Source organism: Lingula anatina, chromosome 3, assembly GCF_051362555.1.
Source record: "Lingula anatina isolate TDL-2025a chromosome 3, LinAna3.0, whole genome shotgun sequence".
Taxonomy (NCBI): Eukaryota; Metazoa; Brachiopoda; class Lingulata; order Lingulida; family Lingulidae; genus Lingula; species Lingula anatina.
This window is the reverse complement of record NC_141769.1, coordinates 17,618,549-17,642,391: the sequence shown is the minus strand read 5'-3', so window position 1 is coordinate 17,642,391 and position 23,843 is coordinate 17,618,549. Positions and strand designations below refer to the sequence as shown.

Genomic DNA, 23,843 nt, shown 5'->3' with positions numbered 1-23,843 from the left:
TGTCATTTTATCGATAATATAGCAAAATAATGGCTTTGTGTAATGAAAATATGTATTAAGGGGTTCACAACTCCATAACAAAACACACTTAATCCGAAGTAACATTACCGGACTGTAGCCCATACACTTGTGATAAATTCTGCCAATTTTCGTGATAAAATTTTGTTCAGGGATAAAGTTACGCCGCATTCCAATTGCTGTCTCACCTCAAAATAAAAAAAGGTGTCAAATAAACGATAAAAGCTTTGAGTTGCCTATGCGTACACATTTCAACAAGAAATATAAACGCCGATATTTTATATTTTCTGGGAGATTTATTTTGTTTTAAACCGGTACAATGATAGATGAATTATTGAATAATTAGATGCAGGAGAAACCGAATTTTCGGTATCGATAGCAATAAAGGGTAACAATACCCCTAAGGCGATCTTTCTTATGTTACTGCCTGCATGGCTACAAATGCACTCTCTCTCATTCTCGTACCGTACAGAAAAGTGAACGGCTCAAGGTGAGAAGGTTTTTTACTTTGCAAATATTTTAACCAATCAAACTGCCAGACTTGACATTACAGTCTTTACCAGTGTAGCCAGGGTCACAGGTACATTTATAATCGTTGACCAAGTCAATGCATGTGCCATGCAAGCAAGGATAGCTGTCGCATTCGTTTTCCTCAGTCTCACACTTCTTCCCGATGAACCCAGCTTGGCAGCGACACACGTGACCGTCACTGGGACTGTAGTCACATGTACCTCCGTTCTGACACAGGCATCGCTCACAGCGGGCACCGGTCCACATATTCGGGCATGTGCACTGGAAGGTCCCATCGAGTTGTGTGGTACAGCGTCCGCCATGAAGACAGGGGGAGCTGAGGCAAGGGTCGACACGGGTTTTACAGTGGGTGCCATTGTGTGCGGCTAGACAGGTGCAGATGTAGCCCCCAAGCTTCGGAGCGCATGTGAACCCATGCTGACATGGGTTTGGCTGACAAAAATTGATATGGCCCTCACAATGTTTGCCGGTGTAAAAAGGAGGACATTTACATTGGTAACCACCAAGCTGGTTTTTAAATGTGCCGGAAGCGCCATAATCAGTCTCCTTGCATTGCGCGCCGTTTTTGCAGGGATTTGAAGAACATGGCTTTGTTGTAGATGTACTTTCTGTAAAAAAGACAAAAACGTTCAATCGATCCCCGTCAGCGAAAGCTTACAAATAAGCCTTTTATTAAAAAAAGAGTGTATTTTAAGTAAAAAGAATCGGTAAAGTGTACGAGGAACTAGTAATCGTAAATTGTGTCAATGTTCTGAATGCATATCGGTTGTTATTTTTCGTCAACATTTTCCCAGCTATCTTTTTAAATCCCGTAAACACGAGCTGTCTTTGATAACATACCTATGGTAAATATCAGTATGCTCTCTTAAGTTCCTCTTTTAAGTGTCTTTTGAAGGTACAGGTCACACGTACATGTACATGCACGTGACATACAAACACTTGTGTAATACACGAAGCAAAATAAGGTATAAGGTGTTATGTCCTATCATCTAATTGTTTTTTTTTTATATTTTTCTGATTGCAAAGGGTGAACAGCACCGATTTGCATATTTCTACTTTTTATTCCAAAATACTGGGCGACGTACAGCTAGTTGACCATGAGTTTGGTTCCTGACGAAATGATAACTTGTAAAATTGCTAGTGTGGACAATTGACCACTAACTTCTTGCTTGCCGAAATACTATGTTGTAAAATGTAAATGTATTAAGAATGTTTACATAGAAATACGATCGATATCTTGTGGAAATCCGCCCCTTTTTCCTTATTTGTGACACAATTATGCGGCATTTTAGGCACCTTCAAGAAGATTTATAAAACTCTAAATGGTTTGTCCTAGCTGTCTTAATTTCTAGCCTCGGTCCAAAATGCAAAAAATATCACTAAAATATCTGCTATCATGTCATCTTATCATCAGCTACCATAATAGCACTATCATGACCCTGATACCTATGGTAAATATCCCCCGTCATAACCTATGGAACTAACTCCATCTGTATGTCTCGTAAAAATATAAAAGGCCTGGATACATTACAAAACAAACAGGTCACAAGATTCATGGGTTTATCTTCGCGATCTCATACCTCTGCTCTCCTAGAAGCCTTACATGTTCCGAAAATTAGTTACACTATATCTAGAAATGTGGAATCACTATACCGCAGGGTAATGAGAGTTGACACACCATATCTTAAACTTTTAACTAATCAGCTGTCTCATTTTATGCTTAATCGTTCCATAGTGCAGGGGTCGTTGCTCCAGAGGATTGTTTCCTACGGTATGAACCCGATCTTATGTCTGAGTGGGTCGGGAATCCGAAATGCTGGCCCGGACCTGCATGCACCGGCAGGACTGGTTGATACGCTGAGATTTTTGGTAAACAGCCCCAGCTATCAGAACAGACTCTCAAAAGAATATGTGCTGGCGAGACTGCTCTTAAAATCGTTTTAATTACTGTTTTTATTGTATTATTTTACACATATATTAATTTTTTTACTCATCTTTTAAGGTGGTTTTAGTAATAAATAAATAAATAAATACTCTCTGATCATCACAATATTAATCATTTATCGGTGCTACCGTTTATGTACAAATGTAAATAGCTGATAACGAGCTTAGATAGACATGAAATTAAAAACTTTCAAAGATATAACCAGGCTTCATGTGGTTTTCTAGCACTCACCACTGGGTCGAATACATTCATAACCCCCGTTAGAAGGTTGACACATAATTGGTTGTCCTAGTTCTTTTTCTGGGCATGGGTTCGGATCACAAGGATCTTGAAAACATAAGAAATACACGTGATGCCAAATGTTTAATTATTTATATATACCAGCTCATTACCATAATTCATTACCAATTGAAAAAATAATAAAATCTAATACTAATAGAAACTGCAGAGATCACAACGTTTCGGCCTTATTGCAAGGTTTTCTTCAGGTCAACTGATGTTGAGATGGTTAAGGTGACGCGTGGTGACGTTCTGCCCTTGACCTTGTAGACGACCTTGCGGTCAGGTCGAGACGTCGTGATCTCCATCTCCACGTAAGAATTCAGATTTATTTTCTCATTTTCTCAGATTCATTTGACTTGATGGATCAAAATATTCACCTGATCTCATTTGCAGTTCCATTATCTTTTCATAGTTATAACAAACCAAATTCATTCTTTAAATAATATACATTTCCTACATATGCAATCTTTTATCCAGCTACTTGATACAAAAAGTAACTAAACCGTATCCTTTTATCCGTTTTTCTCCAAGATGAACATGTACACGCACTCTTTAAGCCGGTGCATATGTACTCACCTTTTGTCGCCTTTGTGATTGTTGGGGAGGGCATAGCAGTGGTACTGGCACTGGTAGTTGGTAATGCTCCACACTTGTCTCCACTGTAACCAGCCGGACAAATACACGTGTATCCGTCCACTTTATCCACACAAGTACCATAATTTAAGCACGGGTTGGAGGAACATTCATCAATGTCTATGAGACAGGTGGGTCCCGAATATCCAGCCGGACAGAGACAAGTAAAACTGTCGATTCCGTCGAGACACAGTCCTTTGCTGCAGGGGTTCGACGCACATTCATTGACGTATGTCTGGCAGTTAGTCCCTGTATAACCGCCTGGACAGTTACACGTGTATCCGTTTACACCATCCAAGCAGGTACCTCCGCTACCACAGGGATTAGATGAACATTCATCGACATTGGATTCACAATGCAAACCAATATATCCTGCTAAACAATTGCATTTGTACCTATCGATATCGTTGATGCAAGTTGCGCCGTTCTTGCAAGGGTTGGAGGCACATTCGTTTATGTTGATTTCGCACGTGGGACCAGCAAAACCAGAGCCACACATACAAGTGAAACTGTTTATACCATCGAAACAAAGACCATTTTTACACGGATTAGAGGCACACTCAAAGATATCAGTCTCACAGTTTGATCCGGTAAATCCGGACGGGCAGCTGCAGCTGTATCCATTGATTGCATTTTTGCAACTGCCGCCATTTTGGCAAGGGTTTGATTCGCACTCATCGACGTTAGTTTCACAGATATAGCCTGAAAATCCTGCGAGACACGTGCATGTATACTCATTCACACCATCCGAACACATTGCTCCATTCTGACATGGGTTGGACGCACATTCATTTATATCGATTTCGCATAAAGAACCAGCATACCCATCCAGACATACACAGTTATACCTGTTAACGCCATCTACACATGTTGCTCCGTTCTGACACGGGTCAGATGCGCATTCGTCGATATTGGTTTCACATGTAGGGTCGGTAAAACCAGGTTTGCATGAACATGTGAATCCATTTACACCATCAATACATGTTGCGCCGTTCTTGCAAGGGTTAGATGCACATTCGTTGATATTGGTTTCGCATGTACGGCCGGCAAATCCACGTTTGCATGCACATGTATACTCATTTACACCATCGATACACGTTGCATCATTCTTACAAGGGTTGGACGCACATTCGTCAACATTGGTTTCGCATGTTGGGCCGACAAATCCACTTTTGCAGGAGCAAGCAAATCCATCCACACCATCAACACACGTTGCACCATTCTTACAAGGATAAGAGTCACATTCATCAACATTGGTTTTGCACATTGGGTCGGTAAAACCAGGTTTGCATGAACATGTGAATCCATTTACACCATCAATACATGTTGCACCATTCATGCAAGGGTTAGACGCACATTCGTTAACATTTGTTTGGCATGTTAGGCCGGCAAATCCAGTTTTGCAGGCACACGTGTATTCATTCACACCATCAATACATGTTGCACCATTCTTACAAGGGTTAGACGCACATTCGTTAACATTTGTTTGGCACGTAAGGCCGGCAAATCCAGTTTTGCAGGCACACGTGTAGTCATCCACACCATCAATACACGTTGCACCATTATTGCAAGGGTTAGATGCACATTCGTCAACATTGGTCTGGCATTCATGGCCAGTATACCCTCTTTGGCAGGAACACGTATAGCCGTTGATCTCATCTTTACATAAACCGTTGTGTTGACAAGGTATAGATGCGCACTCATCAATGGCAACCTCACACAACAGACCGGTCCATCCACCACGGCAAGTACAATTGTAGCCATTAACAGCATCATTGCACTGCCCGCCGTTCATACAAGAAGTAGAAGAGCATTCGTCTATGTCTGTCTCACAGACCAAACCCGTATACCCCGCCACACAATCACATTTGAATTCGTTGACTTTATCAGTACAAAAGCCGCCATTTTTGCAAGGTTGAGAGGCACATTCGTCTATATTCGTTTCACACTGGACACCGGTAAACCCAACTGGACAGGTGCATTTGAATCCATTGACTCTGTCCACACATCCACCGCCATTTTTGCAAGGGCCAGAGGCACACTCGTCAATGTTTGTTTCACAACGTTTGCCAGTGAAACCAGCCGGACAGATGCACGTGTATCCATTTACTGCATCTTTGCAAAGTCCTTTGAGACATGGGTTCGAGGAACATTCATTTAAATTCACATTGCAAGTTGAACCAGAAAATCCCGATATGCATGAACAAACGAATCCATTGACTTTATCTGTGCATACGGCGCCATTTTTGCAAGGTTGGGAAGCACACTCGTCTATGTTCGTTTCACACTGGGCACCGGTGAACCCATGATCACAATGACATGCGTATGCAGCTTCTAAGTCGCGACAAGTGCCATGTTTACACGGATTCGATGCACACTCGTTAATGTTTGTCTTGCAGTGGTTCCCAGTGAAACCAAGATTACAAATGCAAACGTGCTTATTTACACCGTCTAAACATCTTCCGTTTTTACCGCATGGGTTAGGATCACAATCGTTAATGTTTATTTCACATTTTCTTCCAGTGAAGCCAGTTGGACAAGAACATTTATATCCGTTCGCAGTGTTTGTACATTTACCGCCATTTTGACATGTGGATCTATAGCACTCTGGAATGGATGGAAATTGACCGTTAGATATGTGATATTATCATATATCGGCTCCGTTTATGATAGATAACATGTATGTAGACGTCTAAATCCCCATTTACTTAATAACTAGCTTTCCAGGATATTGCTGTTACCATGCCAAAAAATAAAGGTATGTATATAACTCGCCTCTGTTAAACTTGCTCGGATGTTCATAAAAAAAACTTTTAAAGCGTTAATGAAGTAAAAAAAATATTGATTTGATGTTTATCCACAAAAATACTGTTAAAGCATTTTGAAGCCAAAACATTTTGATTTAATTACTGCGCATGGGAGACGTAAGCAATCTATACAGTTTATTTCTTTGAAGGTTAGCTTTATTCACAAAGAATATATCAACATAAACTGTTACAGATTTAAACCAAAAGAATTGCATTTACCGTTACGCACACACGTCGGTGCCGACCCACTCCAATTAGCTGAGGATCCTTGAACCTCACACCTTCGATCGAGATTCCCAGCAATTACTGTGTAGCCGTAGTAACATCTGTAGATGATGCTTTCTCCTACGTTGTTTCGGGCTTGTAGCGTCATGGTTTTAGATGGGCTTGAAGGCATCGTGCATTCTGAGTAGTGGAAAATATCATATTTTTTTAAAAATTGCATCATGATATTAATATAATATCCCCTTTTGTATTAAAATTTTTGTTGCTCATTTTTGAACAATGCTAAGATTAGAAACAGTCACCTTTAATTATTTGGGGTCTTTTGTTTTGCACAATAACTTAAATTATGCCTACGTCTCTTTTCACAGTTGACGCCACCAAAGCCAGCAGGACATTCACACGTATAACCAGTGTTCTCTGCGGAACCCGAATTCCCCTTCGGTTTAAACAAAGCCGCCCACCCCGAGATCAAGCTGTTTGTACTCCGTTTGCGTCTTTTATTATCAGTCTCCTTGCATTTTCCGCCGTTTTTGCAGGGGTTTGCAGAACAAACCGTTGCTGTAGATGTTGGTCCTACACTTAATGTACTTTCTGTGAAAGGAACAAAAACATTCAGTCACATGTGGATTAGAGAATTGCGGTTTCGGTGTTTTCTGGTTCATAGGCGTTTTATTTTAATTGTATTTAAACAAAATAAAACTCGTCCTTAAAACCACTCAGAAAAGAAAATAAACAAAAACGTCATATTTACCTGCCCGCTTCTCGCAAACAAACCGTCGTGAATCCTCGCAGTCATCGTCTCGTATTTTTGAAGTGCTGGTTGTTGTTATATACCCACATGTGCTTCTTCTTGCTGAAATTACACGAGGGCATTTTTTTCATTTTGAGAATACGTTAATTAGTGTTAAAATGTTCTGAAAAGTATAAAAAAGTATTTGTAGTGTCAAATTCTCACTAACTCACCGAAGCATTTTTGTAGAGGAAAAGGAAAATCAAGTCTAAATGAGAAGAAACTGTCATTTATGTGTATTTTAAGACCAATACTGTTACATTGGCACTGCCAGTGGGTTACATATGCGAGTCCTGGTCCACAGTGGGAAACAAATACATCACAAATGTAATGGAATACTCACTAATCTTACACTTGTCGTTAGAAATGGCCAGATATCTGTAGTAAGTCCCCGTCACAGAACTGAAAATCAAAGACCAAGCCTTCAGCCAAGATGAAGATCATACATGTACAAATGCTTAAAGAAATATTCAGTTCTAATCTATATGCTACATGATCTACGGTATATTCCAGGTGATATCCTTCTTCGACTGCGTCCTAGGTCACAGTCTAAATTTGCCCTACCCTCTACCAGGGTGGCAGATTATATAGGGAAAAATGAAAAAAAAAAAAAAAAAACACCCTGTGACTTTTGGCATAATGGAAGCAATGAAATTCGCCTCACGCAGATGGCATTGCACCCGCTCTACAGAGCTTCGCTTTCTGTCGATGTGATAACTGCTCGTTACGCAACCTGTCTATTATAAGGCTCTGCTGTCTGCTATACTCACGTGGTTGGAAGGGGTTGGAGGAATGACCGTCTAACGATTAATTACTGGAGGTATTGTCTTTTTGATGCAATGATATAGACTCCGCTTAGTCTTTTATATGACTTACTTGTTTCGGACTTCTTGAAAAACGTCTCCCTCAGTTATGAAGTGCTATAGATTGGTGGTCGTGGGTATAGAACTACGAAGTGCAACATCGACGTTCTACGTGCGTTTGTCGTACAACTTAAGTTTGATTTCATAATATCATTATCAGTGGTGTATTGATTCTCTTTTATTTACTTTAGTACTTTTTATAAAATTTTTTACTGCACCAGTACTTCTACCTCTACAACTACTACAGGGGATTCCTCTGCCTGAAGTAACAAGCTATTCATAAGGAGCTATTTTTATCTGTCACGGAAGAGCGATTGATTATGGTCAGAGCAATTAACTGTCTTGATTGCTGTCAAGAGGTCTTAGCTTCGACCTGTCAAGTGGCAATGCCTGAGCAGTTATGCAATCAATTACCAGCCATGTAATCAGCCTTGAGATTTAACCACAGGGCGACACAGAGCCAAATGACTATGTATCTACCTGTAGGAACAGATCTGTGAATATCTGTGAAAAATCAACATGTCGCCCTGGTAGAGGGTAAATTTGCGCTATCCTCCATCGTTATGTGCGCTCTGTATGCATAACTTCTCTAGAGCGTGATATAGGGTCACTTTATTCGGTTTTAGGGGTGTTTTAGGATGAAATGACTGTATTTTTTCTCGGTATGCATCTCAAATAATACATGTACACTGTCATACTCTCGCGATATATGCCATGAACACCTCTCGCTGACGCTCGAGGTGTTATGGTATATATCGCTCGGGTGACAGTGTATTATCTCACACGTAATAGAACTTTGGGATGTCCAATCGGTTAAGTTAATAACCTATTCCGAGATATGACTCGAACATTTTCGTTTATTGTCTTCCCTGTTGTCTCAGTTCGTGATTCAGGATCCAGGATATTGTTGCTGGTATTGGGGGTTGGGGGGGGGGGGGGCAGGTTTAGAATAGTTCAAAGGCGAGGTCAGCGGTACTTCCATCTGTATGGCTCAATGTTGGGGAAATTGTTTGGATATGACTCTTTTCTCTTGTGGTGTTTTTATTTACTAATTCATTTATTATTATTATTTTTGGGTTTTGGGTTGGAGACGGCTTTACTTTGTACGAAAGATACAAGCAGAGCTATGTGGGGAGGGCATGTGACTCTGATCACTGTGCCCCTTAATGGATCTATTTTTATTTATTTTGACTGCAAAAATAAAGTGCAAAAAAGGTACAATCGAGTAATATATTATTGCACAGTATAACCTTTCACTAAGCCGTCACTTAACTAGATAATTCATGTCTATAAACAAGATAATTCATGTATATACTGTACCTTGATACAGTGTATGAATCCCCAATACCTTCCGAAATTCGCTGTTAGATGTACACACTTTTCTAAATAAAGTGAAATATATATATATATATATATATATATATATATATATATATATATATATATATATATATATATATATATATATATATATGACAAAAATAAATAAAAAACAGCAGTTATTTATTTGGGGTAAAATAACTGCTGTTTTTTATTTCTTTTTGTCACGTACATATACCTGTATATATAGACTCGTAGACTCGTATAGGAAAAACACTTTTACTTTCAATATATATATATATGTTTGTGTGTGTTAAGGTTTGGCCCGTCTTAGCTGTTATGCACATCGGTGGAGATAGCGTTTTACTTTTTTTACTAGAGCACGCGCTTATCATAGTTATGTTCTGATCATTAAAAGTCACTAATTCCCGCAATGAGGTAAGACTTTATGAATCATTTAGTAATTTAAACAGTTAATAGGAACTTTATAAGTTGTAATTGTAACATAATTTAAGGATAATTTCTTAATTTGATGTATTTTGTTCATTTCAGTTTCTACGTGACAATTTCAATGACAAGCAAATAAAATAGATGTGAAAAAGACTAAAGAAGTTTGCTTATTCGTAACAGTAGAAACTCAGCGACGATTTAGTGAAAGATAGTAGAAACTGAGCGACGATTTAGTGAAAGACGATCAGCATAGTATTTAGAAAAGATGGCAACACAAGCAGAAATGATACTTCTCCAAGCAGAACTAAAAAGGGTAGAGTCGGATATAGACCAAACCATGCGTGAGTTAGAAAGGCATTTTAACTTCACAAAGTCAAACATAAAAAAGACATCTACGCCCAAAAACACACTAACATCTTGTGCCCCACTCACTTTGTGTGAGCAAACTACGATAGCAAAGGAACTCAGTAAACCAAGAATTCAGATTCAAGTATTTGAAGGTGACCCGATCAAATATGTGCTGTTTAAGAGACAGTTTAAAAGTAGAATCATAGAAACATGCGACTCTGATGATGAAAAACTGAACTATCTACTGCAATACACCAGAGGTGAGCCTCATGAAATTACGCTAGGTTTCGCTCACTTAGATGCATCCATTGGTTTCAAGGCCACATGGAAGGAATTTGAGAGAAGGTATGGGGACCAAGAACAGATTGGGACATCGTATATAAACCGTGCCTTACAGTGGCCAGTGATAAAGCATGATGATTATGTCGCACTAGACAAATACGGCATATTTTTAAGGGAATGTGAATATGCAGTAAAAGAAATAGATGCCATTCCAGTCCTCGAGTATCCTGATAACCTTAAGAGGCTAATGACGAAGCTGCCGCTCAAATTGCATGATAAATGGAGAAGCATAGTATATGAAAGGAAGGAAAGGGGACAGAAGATAACCTTTCAGGTTTTCGTCGATTTTGTGCAGAAAGAAGCACGAAAATTGGCTGACCCCATTTTTGGAAAGGTTCCACCGCCACCAGAGAGACCTATACCAGCACCGAGGAGAAGAGTTCCAGCACAAACAGTACTGTCTAGTACCTCTGCATCCAGCAACGAAAGACACGTTCACAAGTGTATATTATGCAAGGAACAACATAAACTTCACCAATGCCCAGAAATGCAAGAAAAGACAATGGATGAAAGAATCGGCATTATAAAGAATAATGGGTTATGTTTTGGGTGCCTTGCATATGGTCACAGAAAACATGAATGCAGAAGTAAAATGAAATGCCAAAAATGTAACTCTTATCATCCAACAATTCTACATGATGACAATTACACTAGTAAAGTAGTGGGAGCAGCTGTATGCCATACCACCCACAGTTCTGAGAATGTGCATTCCATGATAGTGCCAGTTGTAGTACACCACGAGGATAATCCAGACATTTATTCAGTGGTATATGCAGTACTAGACGAGCAGTCAGATGCCTGCTTTGTAAAGTCCTCGACCCTCAGTGAACTCGAATGTAAAGGGAAGCATGTAGACATCAGACTTTCAACCATACTTGGAGAAAAAACCGTCCCGAGCAGGAAAGTTAGAGGACTTGTTGTGAGAGGTCTGAACCAAGAGACATTGATTGAGCTCCCAGATACATACTCCAGAGACTCCATTCCAGTTAAGCGATCACAGATACCCAGACCAGAAACTGCTAAGAAATGGCCACACTTGCACTCAATTGCTGATAAGATTACTCCTTATCGCCCAGACATAGAGGTAGGACTGCTGTTGGGAGTAAACTGTATGAAAGCCATTAGAGGTCTGGAGTACATACATGGTAGAGGAGAGGAGCCATATGCATACAGATGTAACCTAGGTTGGGGTATAGTAGGGCCAGTGGACAAATCAAGACCCATAGATGAGAACAAGAGCTTTGGAACACATGCCTTTGCCTTTAGAACACAAGTGACAGAGATCAGCCCCGCTGAGGTTTGCAGTCTCTTTGACCAAGGTTTCGACCAACAGAAAGATGAGAAGTTAAGCCTTCAAGACCAGAAGTTCATGAAGATTATGGAGGAAGGCATACATGTCAACGAGGGTTTTTATGAGATGCCACTACCATTTAAAGATGGACATCCAGCATTGCCAAACAACAAACCAGCAGCTGAGATCAGACTAGAGCAGCTAAGGAAAAGGCTAATCCACAACCCGAAGTATTATGAGCACTATAACAGTTTTATGCAGGACCTCATAGATAAATGCTATGCAGAAGAATCACCTCATGAAGATGGAGGTTGGTACTTACCACATCATGGTGTATATCACCCCAAGAAACGTGAGAAATTACGAGTGGTGTTTGATGCCAGTGCAAAACATGAAAATGTTGCGCTAAACGACTGCCTGTTGAAAGGACCTGATCAGAATAACTCGCTCATAGGTGTTTTATTGAGGTTTAGAGAGCAGCCAGTAGCAATCATGGGTGACATGGAGAACATGTTTCACAGGTTTAAAGTGAAAGAAGAGGATAGAAAGTTTTTACAGTTCCTATGGTGGAAAGACGGTGACCTCAGTAGTAATCCCATCACATACAGAATGACGTCTCATATATTTGGAGCGATAAGTTCACCAGCATGCGCATTGTATGGACTGAGGAAACTAGCAGAGGACTACCAAGATGAGTATTCACCAGACGTCATTGCCTTTCTTAAGAATGACTTTTATGTAGACGATGGACTCAAGAGCATCGAGTCAAGTGAAGAAGCTATACGTCTTGTTAGTGAAACAAGAGAGCTGCTGAACAAAGGTAACCTAAGACTTCACAAGCTAGTATCAAACAACCGTGAAGTGATGAATACAATCCCAATGTCAGAGAGAGCCAAAGAAATGAGAAACATTGACCTTAACAGAGACACATTGCCAATATGCCCAGCTTTAGGAGTACAGTGGTGTGTAGAAGCGGACAGTTTTCAGTTTAAGGTCCAGATCAATGATAAGCCATTAACAAGAAGGGGAATTCTCTCCACTGTAAGTTCCATATTTGACCCTTTAGGCCTTGTCTCACCATTCATCCTTGCCGGTAAGAAAATTCTCCAAGAGCTATGCAGAGACGGTGCAGAGTGGGATGATCAAGTGCCAGAGAGTATTAGATGCAGGTGGGAAAGATGGCGCTCAGATTTGCTGAACTTAACCAAGTTGAATATACCACGGTGCTATAAGCCAAATGATTTTGGTGAAGTGACTACTGCAGAACTTCATCACTTCTCAGATGCCAGTGTAGAAGGCCTAGGTCAGTGTAGTTACTTGAGACTTAAAAGCAACACAGGAAGAATAGCAACCACATTAGTTATGGGCAAGTCCAAGGTAGCTCCCTCTAAACCAGTGACAGTCCCACGCCTAGAGTTGTCAGCAGCAGTGATGTCTATAAAGGTGGGGACCTTTCTTGCCTAGGAGTTAGAGTATGAAGACATCACCCATGTGTATTGGACTGACAGCAAGGTTGTTCTAGGGTATGTCAATAATGATGCTAAAAGATTTCATGTCTTTGTAGCTAATAGAATACAACGAATTAGAGAAGTCAGTCAGCCATCGCAATGGAGGCATGTTAAGTCCAGTGACAACCCAGCTGATATAGCCTCCAGGGGAACAGGTGTGACAGAGCTACTACAGAATGAACAGTGGTGGAATGGGCCAGACTTCCTGCTCATTGATGAACCACTATCTACCACTAATACCCAATTCAGACTAGCACCAGATGACCCAGAAGTACGCAAATCTGAAGTCAATGTATTTGCTACTAAAGTAGAAACCAACCACGATCACTTGTCTGATGTATTGAAAAGGTTTTCTTCCTGGAACAGAGCAACACGAGTTGTTGCGTGGTGTTTACGATTCATACAGAAGCTGAAACAAGCTAAGGACAGGAAATCTACACAGCAGAACACAGTTGAGACCAGCAATGAACCGTTGAATGTTCAAGAAATACAAGTGGCAGAAAAGATCATTCTCAAGTCAACACAGACTGTTACATTTGAGAAGGAAATTGAAATACTGAAAGCAATTAACAGAGAAGATAACAGTGAACACACAGAGAGAAAACAGGCAAGATATCGCAACGAACAAATCAAGAAAACCAGTTCACTATACCGCCTAGACCCATTTTTATGTGAAGATGGACTACTCAGAGTAGGTGGTCGTTTAAAGAGGGCAAATCTACCCAGAGAGCTTACACACCCAGTGATTCTGCCTAAGGATCATCACGTTACAAATCTCATAATTGACCACTATCATACACGATGCGGACATTCAGGAAGTGGCATTACTCTTAATGAAGTCCGAGCTAGTGGTTATTGGATAATTTCTGGCCGTGCCAAGATTGGATCATATATATGGAAATGTGTGACCTGTCGTAAGCTTCGAGCAAACCCACAGAGTCAGAAAATGTCAGATCTTCCAGCTGACAGACTGGAACCAGCACCTCCATTCACCTACAGTGCAGTAGATTTCTTTGGACCATTCTATGTGAAGGAGGGAAGAAAGCAGATTAAGAGATACGGTGCAATGTTTACATGTTTAGCATCACGTGCTATTCATATAGAAGTTGCATATTCACTCAGCACAGATTCTTTCATTAACTGCTACAGACGCTTTGTATGCAGGCGTGGACCAGTACGTCTACTCAGAGCAGACCGTGGAACCAATTTCATTGGAGTTAAGGGAGAGCAAGAAACTGCCTTTATGGATATGGATCAGGACAAGATCAGGAGAGAACTTCTGAAAGACCATTGTGACTGGATTCAGTTTGAAATGAATGTTCCTCATGCTTCACATATGGGAGGCGTGTGGGAAAGGATGATCAGATCAGCCAGAAATGCTTTATCAGGACTTCTCACAGCTCACAGTGACCGTTTAGATGATGATTCCTTGTCCACATTGTTAGCTGAGGCAGAAGCCATAGTTAACAGTAGACCTTTGACCTACATTGATACACAGTCACCAGATTCTCCAATGCCTTTGTCTCCAAATCAGCTCCTGACCCTGAAAACTAAGGTCGTGATGCCACCACCTGGGAATTTCATAAGGAAAGACACATATCTTCATCGAAGATGGCGACATGTTCAATATCTAGCCAATGAATTTTGGAGCAGGTGGAGAAAGGAATTTCTTCCTACATTACAAGAAAGAAAAAAGTGGATCAAACAACATAGAGATGTACAAGTTGGAGATATTGTTCTCATGATAGATGACAGTGCACCAAGAAATCAGTGGCCACTTGGTCGCATAGTAGAAACCTTTCAAAGTGCAGATGGATATGTGCGTAAGGTCAAGTGGAAAGTTAGGGACTCTACATATGAGAGACCAGTGCACAAGTTAATTCTTTTGTTGACCGGAGAAGACCCCGTCGAGGAGCCAAAATAACTGTTAACTGTGACAATAATGTCAGTTTTGTTATGATTCTATGCTACAGTTTGTGTAGATTTAATGAACACTTTTGTTTTCTAAAGACAGTTACATGTTGAGCTATTTGTGTTTATGGGATTGCAAAGTATTTTATGTTTTAATACGGTAATCAACTGTAAGTTTTGATGTTCCTTAAAGGTGTTTAAGGTACGGTAATTCTTAATAATTTACGAGCAAATATTTTTTTATACGTAATGATAAGGTAAACAGTATATATTGTGTAAATTGCTTTCACAATTTAGGGGAGCCATGTTAAGGTTTGGCCCGTCTTAGCTGTTATGCACATCGGTGGAGATAGCGTTTTACTTTTTTTACTAGAGCACGCGCTTATCATAGTTATGTTCTGATCATTAAAAGTCACTAATTCCCGCAATGAGGTAAGACTTTATGAATCATTTAGTAATTTAAACAGTTAATAGGAACTTTATAAGTTGTAATTGTAACATAATTTAAGGATAATTTCTTAATTTGATGTATTTTGTTCATTTCAGTTTCTACGTGACAATTTCAATGACAAGCAAATAAAATAGATGTGAAAAAGACTAAAGAAGTTTGCTTATTCGTAACAGTGTGTGTGTGTGTAAAGCAACATAACTTGGTTAACAGGCAGTTTAATTATGCATAGTTACCTGGGTTTACATGTAAATGAAGATCTTCTGACAGTATAGCCAACCCACGCTTCTCCTGCGTTCTTTATCATATCAAACAAAAAATTCTTCTCGCCATTACTGTCAACCACGGCGAGGGTTCCCCCATAACGCTGGCAGACCTTCTGAGCCACTGTCCATGTCTGTCTGGTGCAGAATAGTCTATAAAGCGTGCGAGGACTGCCTCTTGGATACTCAACCCACCGAGAGTTTAAACATGAACCTGACAAAAGAGAAACATGTATGTTGTTTTGCCAATTTTTATGTGTGTATCTGAAATCTGCTTCACATTTATAAGATGATTCAGTAAACCGATATGAACTTTTGAGATTGTAGCATAAAGGCCTACATGTGCATATAAAATCTCGCTAGTTTTCTTGTACCAGTCAAAATGCTAAGTTATAAAAACAATGTACGAAGAATGTCTACATAGAAATATGAATGCTACCTTGTGAATATCCGACGTTACCCCATGTAGCAAGGGTGATCGGAGAGAAAACTGTAAAAAACCAAAGGTGTAAAAGCATCTTCATCCTTGATGTCTTTTGTTCCCTTGGTGCATCAGGCAAGTGAGCTATCTCTCTAGGTGTCTTCAAAATATAAGGTGTGTTTCCATGTAGTGAGAAATGACTGTGCATGGCTTTGACATTATTTGATATCCAACAAACACTTGAGACCTTTTTTCCTAATTAACATTAAGTTGAAACAAATTTAGTATGTTAAACATCGCGACCTGAACCATACATGTGGCCCTGTTTTTCTTAATTCTGTGGCGAACCAGGATCGCACTAAGAACAGCCCACTTTGAATGTTTGTGTGGAGAACTAGGTTAGGGCCAAAGCGTGTGCACGATAAGGGCGTAGGTGTTACCGTGGCATCGTCCATCTGTTATGAAAAGAAGACAAGTTGCTAAATATTACTTATGTCTTGATTACTGTAAATAAGTAAAAGCAGCGATTTATTGGGGCAGAACACCATACATTTTTTGAAATAAAATTGGGTTGCGAAATCAATTTTCCTACATTTTATTGAAATAAAATTGGATCGCTAATCCAGCATTTTCTCTCGTTTTCTCCGCCCATTAAACATTTTCTTTGATGTTTATTCATAACAACAATTTAAACGTATATTTTAGATCAGTTATATAATGTCTTTCCATCCGAAATTAATTTAGCGCCTTCTTTTGATGACTTATAATTGAATCCTGGTGCGCTTCACATTGTCCCCGATTAATCTGTTTATTTATTTAGGCATTTCAGATGCAAAATAAACGGCATACAGTTATTGTGTTAAAAACATGGTTTATCTCTGATGACATATCTACTTTAATAGTTGGATTACGGCTACATAGTCGTTTATAACCACTTGAGTTTGCAAAATTTTGCCTATCAGGAAACAAGAAAGGGACACACCACAAAGCTTATATAATCTGGGTATTTCGTAAATCTGGCAGTTTTCTACCGCAAAACCTGTTGAATTTATTGAAAAAAAGCTAACCAACAGCACGTGTGTATGACAATGATATGATAAATGACACACATGCAGAAGGTTCGAATTCGTTTGTCAAAAGTTTTAAAAGCCGCAATATCACCGCTTTACTTGTGTTGTTTTTGTTAGTGTTATTTCCAGTACCTGATTATAAAATTATAAACGATTCTACGTATTCTTATCAATTAGTCACTGGTTCTATTTACAGAGAAACAACGGCTGAACTAAAGGTCTGTATGATTGCGAGAAGTTTTCGTTTCATTGATAAGAGGGTAAATGCTACCATACACTTGGTGCTTATATCCTCTGCATGAGTAGACCATTTTGGTGAGTCCACGCTGATTCAGTTTCATGAGTGACACCTTACGGAGACCCATGCAGAAACTACTGCATAGGGCGAAAAAATCAAAGCAAAAACGATGCTGTAAAAGTAAAAGAAAAGACAGCCCTTAAAACACTTCAGCAGACATTTACTTTTAAATCAAAAGTGTCAGATTGCTGAAAAGGCTAAATGAATGTGTTAAACAATATACCATTCATTGTCTAACTTTTACACCGCCTGTGCATCGTTTTATTTGTACTCAGTGAATGTAAAAAGCTCGCAATAATGGGGAAACATGCAGCGTTTTGCTGTGACTTAATTTAATGCAAAGGTGAGACACTTACGCGTATACCCAAATGTGTTATATGTATCGAACGGTTAACGTAGACCGAACACCTTATCGTCATACACCCCTAGACAGAGATCATAGGCCATCATCAGTGAAAGGAAATGTTGTGAAATGTTGATAGTTTTATCGCTATTTGATTGGGTTGGTGTCGGTAATGTTATCAAAGCTGATGAGTGTCTGTTATTTGTTGCACGATCCTCTAAACGCAGTTATTCATCTATTCCTATTTATCGTCTTTTATTTACCGTCTGTTTATTTTAGGTAAATCGCTGTAAATGACGGTCCCTGTTTTACAGGAATAGAAGCAGGAGCCGCGGCAGCCAGTGGTGGAGCCACCGGCATGAGACCCCAAGAGTTCAAGGCGGATCTTCCTTTTATGTGAGTTGCCTATGCTTATACATTGCAACGAGGAATATAAACGCCGATATTGTATACTTTCGGGGATATTTTTATTGTTTTAAATCACAACAATGACAGATGCATTACTGAATAATTAGATGGAGGAAAACGTCATTTTCCGCATCGATGACGATAAAGGGTTTCAACATCCTTGATGCGATCTCTCTAACGTTTCTGCCTGCAAAGTTACAAAGTTTACACTCTCTCAAACAGGTACCATACAGAGGAGTGTACCGTTCGGGGTGAAAAGGGTCTTTAACTCTGCCAATATTTTAACCAATCAAACTGCCAGACTTGACGTTACAGTTTTGACCTGTGTAGCCAGGGTCACAGTCATATCTATAACCGTTTACCAAGTCCATGCATACTCCATTCCAGCATGGCCAGCTGTCCATTCGATCACATCAATAGGCCAATCACACTTAAGCCCGACTAACCCCGCTTGGCAGCGACACACGTAACCGAAATAAGGAAATCCGTCACATTTGCCTCCGTTCTGAACGGCATCGATTGTACATTTCTACGTTTTATTCCAAAATACTGTGAGATAGCTCACCAAGAAATTGCTTCCTGTCCAATTGATAACTTGTAAAATTTTGACTGCGGACAGTGGATCACTAGCTTGCGTCTTGCCATAATGCTTATTTGTAAAAAAAAAATGGATTAGGAATGTTCACACAGAAATACCAACGATATCTTCTGAATATCCGCCCCTATTCCCTTCACCGAGGGCAATCGGACAGAAAACTGTCAAAAGCCAAAGCTGTAAAGGTATCTTCATTCCTGATGTCTTCTGTTACACTGGTGCATCAGGCAATTGAGCTCTCTTTCTAAGTGACTTCCAAATCTAAGGTGCATTTCCACGTAGCGAAAAATGACTGTACCTCTCTTGGACCTTAGATTTGATATCCAACAACGAACAATCAAGCCCTTTCTTTCGAATTAACATAAATGTTTTAGTATGTTCAACAAAGCACCATCTACATGGTTCGTGACCCCGTTGTTTTTATTCTCAGGCGAACCAGGGCCCCGTATCTCGAAAGCATCGCAATTTGCGGCCGTGCGCAAGCGTCTCGATTCCATAACTCGATTCCATAAGCAATACGCGCTGCTTTCGAGATCGCACTAAGAACAACCTACTTTGCATGTGTGTGTGTGTTAGGAACTACGGTAGGTGAAGGCCAAAGCGTGTGCACGATAAGGGCGTAGATGTCACCGTGGCATCATCCATCTGTTCAAAAAAGGCAAATTGCTATTGCTAAAGATCACGTCTATAATGATTATTGTAAAAAGGTAAAAGTGGCGATTTATTGGGGGTAGAAACACATACAATTTCTTAAAATAAAATAAGATTGAGGAATCAACATTTCTCTACACTTATTAAAATAAAATTGTATCCCTCATTCAGCATTTTCCTTCATGTTCTTTGTTCAATGTAACTGCTTAATTTATTTTCATTTAGGCATTTGAAATACAAAATAAACGGCATACAGTTATCATATTGTGTTGAAAACATGGTATATCTCTGATGACAATGCCTACTTAAGCAATTGAATTACTTGAAAATACAAAATATTTTGGCAAAAGGAACAATTACCAAAAGCACCGGTCGTTTTGGCCAAAGACATCTACTTCAAAGGAATGTGGAACGCGTCATTCAATTCCATCCTGATCGAAGAATTGCCTTTTAAAACTAATGATCAGAAGGTAGATAAGGTTTACAGCGGAACAATTATTTATAACAATCTGCTGCAAAAATTGTATTATATAAATACTTGCCCATCTTTAATTGCACATTTTGGTAATTAATCATTTGAAATTTACATTTTATGAAACGATTATACTTATAATTATATTAAAATAATATTCAAAATTAAATTTGAAATATATATGTATCGAATTATTATTTTAAACGTCTTTGTGTATCACAATGAGTATTAAGAAAACACATTTATTCTGGTTTCAGACAAGTATCCCAATGATGAAAATGTTGGGGGAGAAATACCGCCACGGTATTGGTGCATCATGGAACTGTCAAATACTAGAACTACCGTATACCGGAAATATCAGCATGTTCGGCTTTCTCCCCAATTAACCCGACGGCCTTCTTCAGCTTGAGAGTGCAATCAACAACCTCGAGCTTAATTAACTACCTGGTAAAAAATCTGACCAAACGGCCCGTGGACATCTATCTGCCCCGATTTGAACTGAAGGGCGTTACAATGAAGATTGCGGACCATCTGCAGAAACTTGGTATGACGGATATGTTTGTGGACGGGGAAGCAGACCTGAGTGGTTTAGGCGGTGCTCCGGGACAATTGTTCATATCTACAGCTGTTCATCAAGCATATGTTAAAGTGGACGAAGAAGGTTAGTGAAGAAATTTACAGTTTCACTTATCATAAAACATCTTTCTATGAAAATATATCATTATTTCATTTTCGACTTTTCAAATCGTTAGATGACAGGATATAAAGCTTGAGAGTAAAACAGTGCACTGTACTGCTCCTTTGTATCATATCAGGTAAAACACAATATAATATCGTATGCACACTGAAATTCGGACATTATCGTGGTGTATTGCTAAAATGTCGGTCAATTCCAAGTTCTTGTATTGAATGAAATTGATGATCTTTTTTGATAATAAAAAACAAATGAAACCTACGACCACAGGGCATTTTCAATTGCAGCACCCATTTAATGGAATGAACCACCCTCACACATTCGGACTATTGATAGTGTTGAGGTTTTTAAAATATTCTAATTCGCTGATGCTTAAACTTATATACATTATCTATCGTCTAACAACCCTCAACAACCCAAAACACTTTATCTTCAAATTTTATTTATAATTTACAAGGAGTCGATGTGCCTCTGCCTGTGTACAGACAAACCATATCACAAAAAAAGCCTTTGCTCCATCACCAGTCATGAGTGCACAGGTAGTTGCATGGTGCTCAAAAATTATTTTGAAAATATTAAAGCGTTGGCATAACATCAAATATTATATAATATATATTTATAATATAGTATAAATTAATGTATAGTATTATAATATTTTATTAAAATGATAGTTTATTTATTGTAATCAATTGCAGTACTGTCTAGTAATAACAGCAAATTCAAAGAAAATACAAATCACATTCAGCAAGTTTTTTTTTGCCTTCTCGTACGTTTTGACATCAGATTTTCTCGGTTTCTACCACAAATTAAAAAAAAAAACACTATGTCAAAAAACATCACTCCCCACAAGACCTGCGTGTTTTATGTCACTTTTTATATGCAACACACTGATACATTAAGGTGCTGGCGAATAAGAATACAGTAGATAAAGGGCTTTAAGATAAGATTTATATACATAACGTAAAGACTTAAGTTGATTTTATAGCTAGGTCAGAGTATGCCTGTACATGCATTCCTAAGAACAAACTCAGGGACGCCTGGCAGGTTGAAAAGGGTAGTCTATTATGTAAGTAACAGGTAGAGCGTTCAGTTGTTATTTCACTTAGTTTTTTAGATGTTGGTTTGTCCCAACTGGTGTAGGTAACACAGACACTTGTGAGTAGGTTTTTGCGAGCAAAAATCCCATCAAATCTCTCTCCTTCCCCCCTCTCTCTTTCTCTCTCACACGCACACAATCTCTCTCTCTCTCTCTCTCTCTCACACACGCACGCACCCACGCCGGCAGATGATAAAAAAAGTAAAAGGGGTGATCGTTTCTGTTTCAATTTTAATCGTTTTAAGAAACAATATAAATATGGCGATCATATTAAAGTATCTTATTAATTTCATATTCATTAGATAGAAAGAAATATTTAACCAGCCTGGCACTATGCAGACAACAGCAAAAACCAACAGGAAGAGCGTCTCTATCCGTCCCTTGAAAGCAGACCATATAGAGTGCGAACTGGTCTGGGAAATGATTGTCCGCAACATTTCTAACGCTTTGCTGGTGCAAAGCATCATCAAAGGGATGAAACAGCCTATTGCGATTGCTGTGACGTTTGTCACGTTTGCCTTGTTTTATCAAACTACCGGTTTGATTGTCCTGTCAGGGGCAGTCTCATGTGTGGCTGTGCTCGGGGGTAGTTTATTGAACGGGTATTACGGCATAAATCGAATATTCGCTGGGAGTCCTGCAAGCAAGCGTAAATTGTACACATACTTCAATATGCGTGTAGAGCGACAGTTCTGGGTTGCTGAATGTGATGACAAAATTATAGGCTGTGCTGGTATCCAAGAAGCATCCCCAACAAACGGTTTAGACGAGTCACCGGGAACTGTGGCCGAGTTGAGGTGGATGGTGGTAGAGGAAGAGTATAGACGGTTTGGAGCGGCCTCAGCTTTGCTTGGAAACGCTATTGAATTTTGCAAGACACGTGGTTACAAAGAACTCACCCTTGTGACATCCGAGGTTCAAAACAATGCTATTTGTTTTTATTTGAAGTACGGTTTTGAGGAAATTGGTCAATATACATTGGACAATTTGTTTCCGCTTTTCAGATTGAAAATGCACAAGTTTAGACTATATCTACAGCAAAGTACATAAATACATGTACCCACCGTCCATCATTTTGTATTCCTTTTATAATGTGAGAAATGTTCATACACTGCTGATGAAACAGCAACCTGTTTGTGTTAAATATGTCATTTTTTGTCAATTTTGCATTCACCAGTGCAGCTATACTATTACCTAAAGTTATCTATATACAGGGTGGCCCCCTGCCCCCCCCCCAAAAAAAAAAAAAAAAAATAAATAAAAAAATTAAAAAAAAAAAAAAAAAAAAGAACCCTTTAAAATTTTTATTAAATCTTATAAAGGCCCATCAAAGTTCAAGAAATTTGCTGGACTAAAACTAATATGATCATTCCCCAAAGTTTCAGTTTTCTTGGTCGCGTTTCATAAAAAGTCAATTTGTTTAAAAAATGCTCCAAATAGCTTTAAATGCATTGAATGCACACCTGTTTACGGCGCGAAAAAATTGCAAATTTTTCAAACACATTCCTCCTTCGGGATTTCACTGATTTTTGCTGTGATTGCTCCCCACAGTTCACCAAGCATTTGAGGGTTGTTCTGGTACACGTTATCTCTGAGAACCCCCCACAGGAAAAAAATGGAGAGGTATTCAAGACCGGTGAATGCCATGCCCATTCAACATAACTCGACTTTGTAAATTTACACAACAGGGCGGCAGGGCACTGCTTTAAATCTAGCATTATTTTAAATCATGTTAAAGGGTTTATATATGAAAACACGTGCTAATAATTTGATGGAACTCAGAATAGCAACTGAAACTCATATGCGCGGGTGACTTCTTT

The 23,843-nt window shown here is 39.2% G+C and overlaps 3 protein-coding genes across 4 annotated transcripts; 2 read left to right on the top strand and 1 right to left on the bottom strand.

The window, feature by feature from the left end:
- Positions 1 to 291: 291 nt before the first annotated feature.
- On the bottom strand, positions 292 to 16,561 carry LOC106159080 (uncharacterized). 2 transcript variants are annotated; one of them, XM_013535260.2, is made up of 9 exons: positions 16,415 to 16,561; positions 15,949 to 16,189; positions 7,575 to 7,633; positions 7,193 to 7,294; positions 6,796 to 7,032; positions 6,436 to 6,621; positions 3,353 to 6,016; positions 2,726 to 2,821; positions 292 to 1,157 (listed from the first exon to the last, which is right to left on the bottom strand). In XM_013535260.2, exons 1-9 carry the CDS (start codon positions 16,497 to 16,499, stop codon positions 538 to 540), a joined length of 4,290 nt encoding a protein of 1,429 aa, XP_013390714.2. In that variant the 5' UTR covers positions 16,500 to 16,561; the 3' UTR covers positions 292 to 537. The 2 variants fall into 2 exon arrangements, with proteins under 2 accessions (XP_013390714.2, XP_086865635.1); XM_087009509.1 differs by lacking the exons at positions 15,949 to 16,189; positions 16,415 to 16,561 and adding an exon at positions 7,896 to 7,935.
- LOC106159103 (leukocyte elastase inhibitor) lies at positions 7,846 to 23,236 on the top strand. The gene is made up of 5 exons (XM_087009510.1): positions 7,846 to 8,051; positions 18,387 to 18,503; positions 20,491 to 20,894; positions 21,913 to 21,993; positions 22,326 to 23,236. Exons 3-5 carry the CDS (start codon positions 20,747 to 20,749, stop codon positions 22,406 to 22,408), a joined length of 312 nt encoding a protein of 103 aa, XP_086865636.1. The 5' UTR covers positions 7,846 to 8,051; positions 18,387 to 18,503; positions 20,491 to 20,746; the 3' UTR covers positions 22,409 to 23,236.
- Positions 9,725 to 13,316, top strand: LOC147762988 (uncharacterized). The gene is made up of 2 exons (XM_087009348.1): positions 9,725 to 9,852; positions 9,967 to 13,316. The coding sequence occupies exon 2, from the start codon at positions 10,130 to 10,132 to the stop codon at positions 13,307 to 13,309; it is 3,180 nt and encodes a 1,059-aa protein (XP_086865474.1). The 5' UTR covers positions 9,725 to 9,852; positions 9,967 to 10,129; the 3' UTR covers positions 13,310 to 13,316.
- Positions 23,237 to 23,843: the final 607 nt, after the last annotated feature.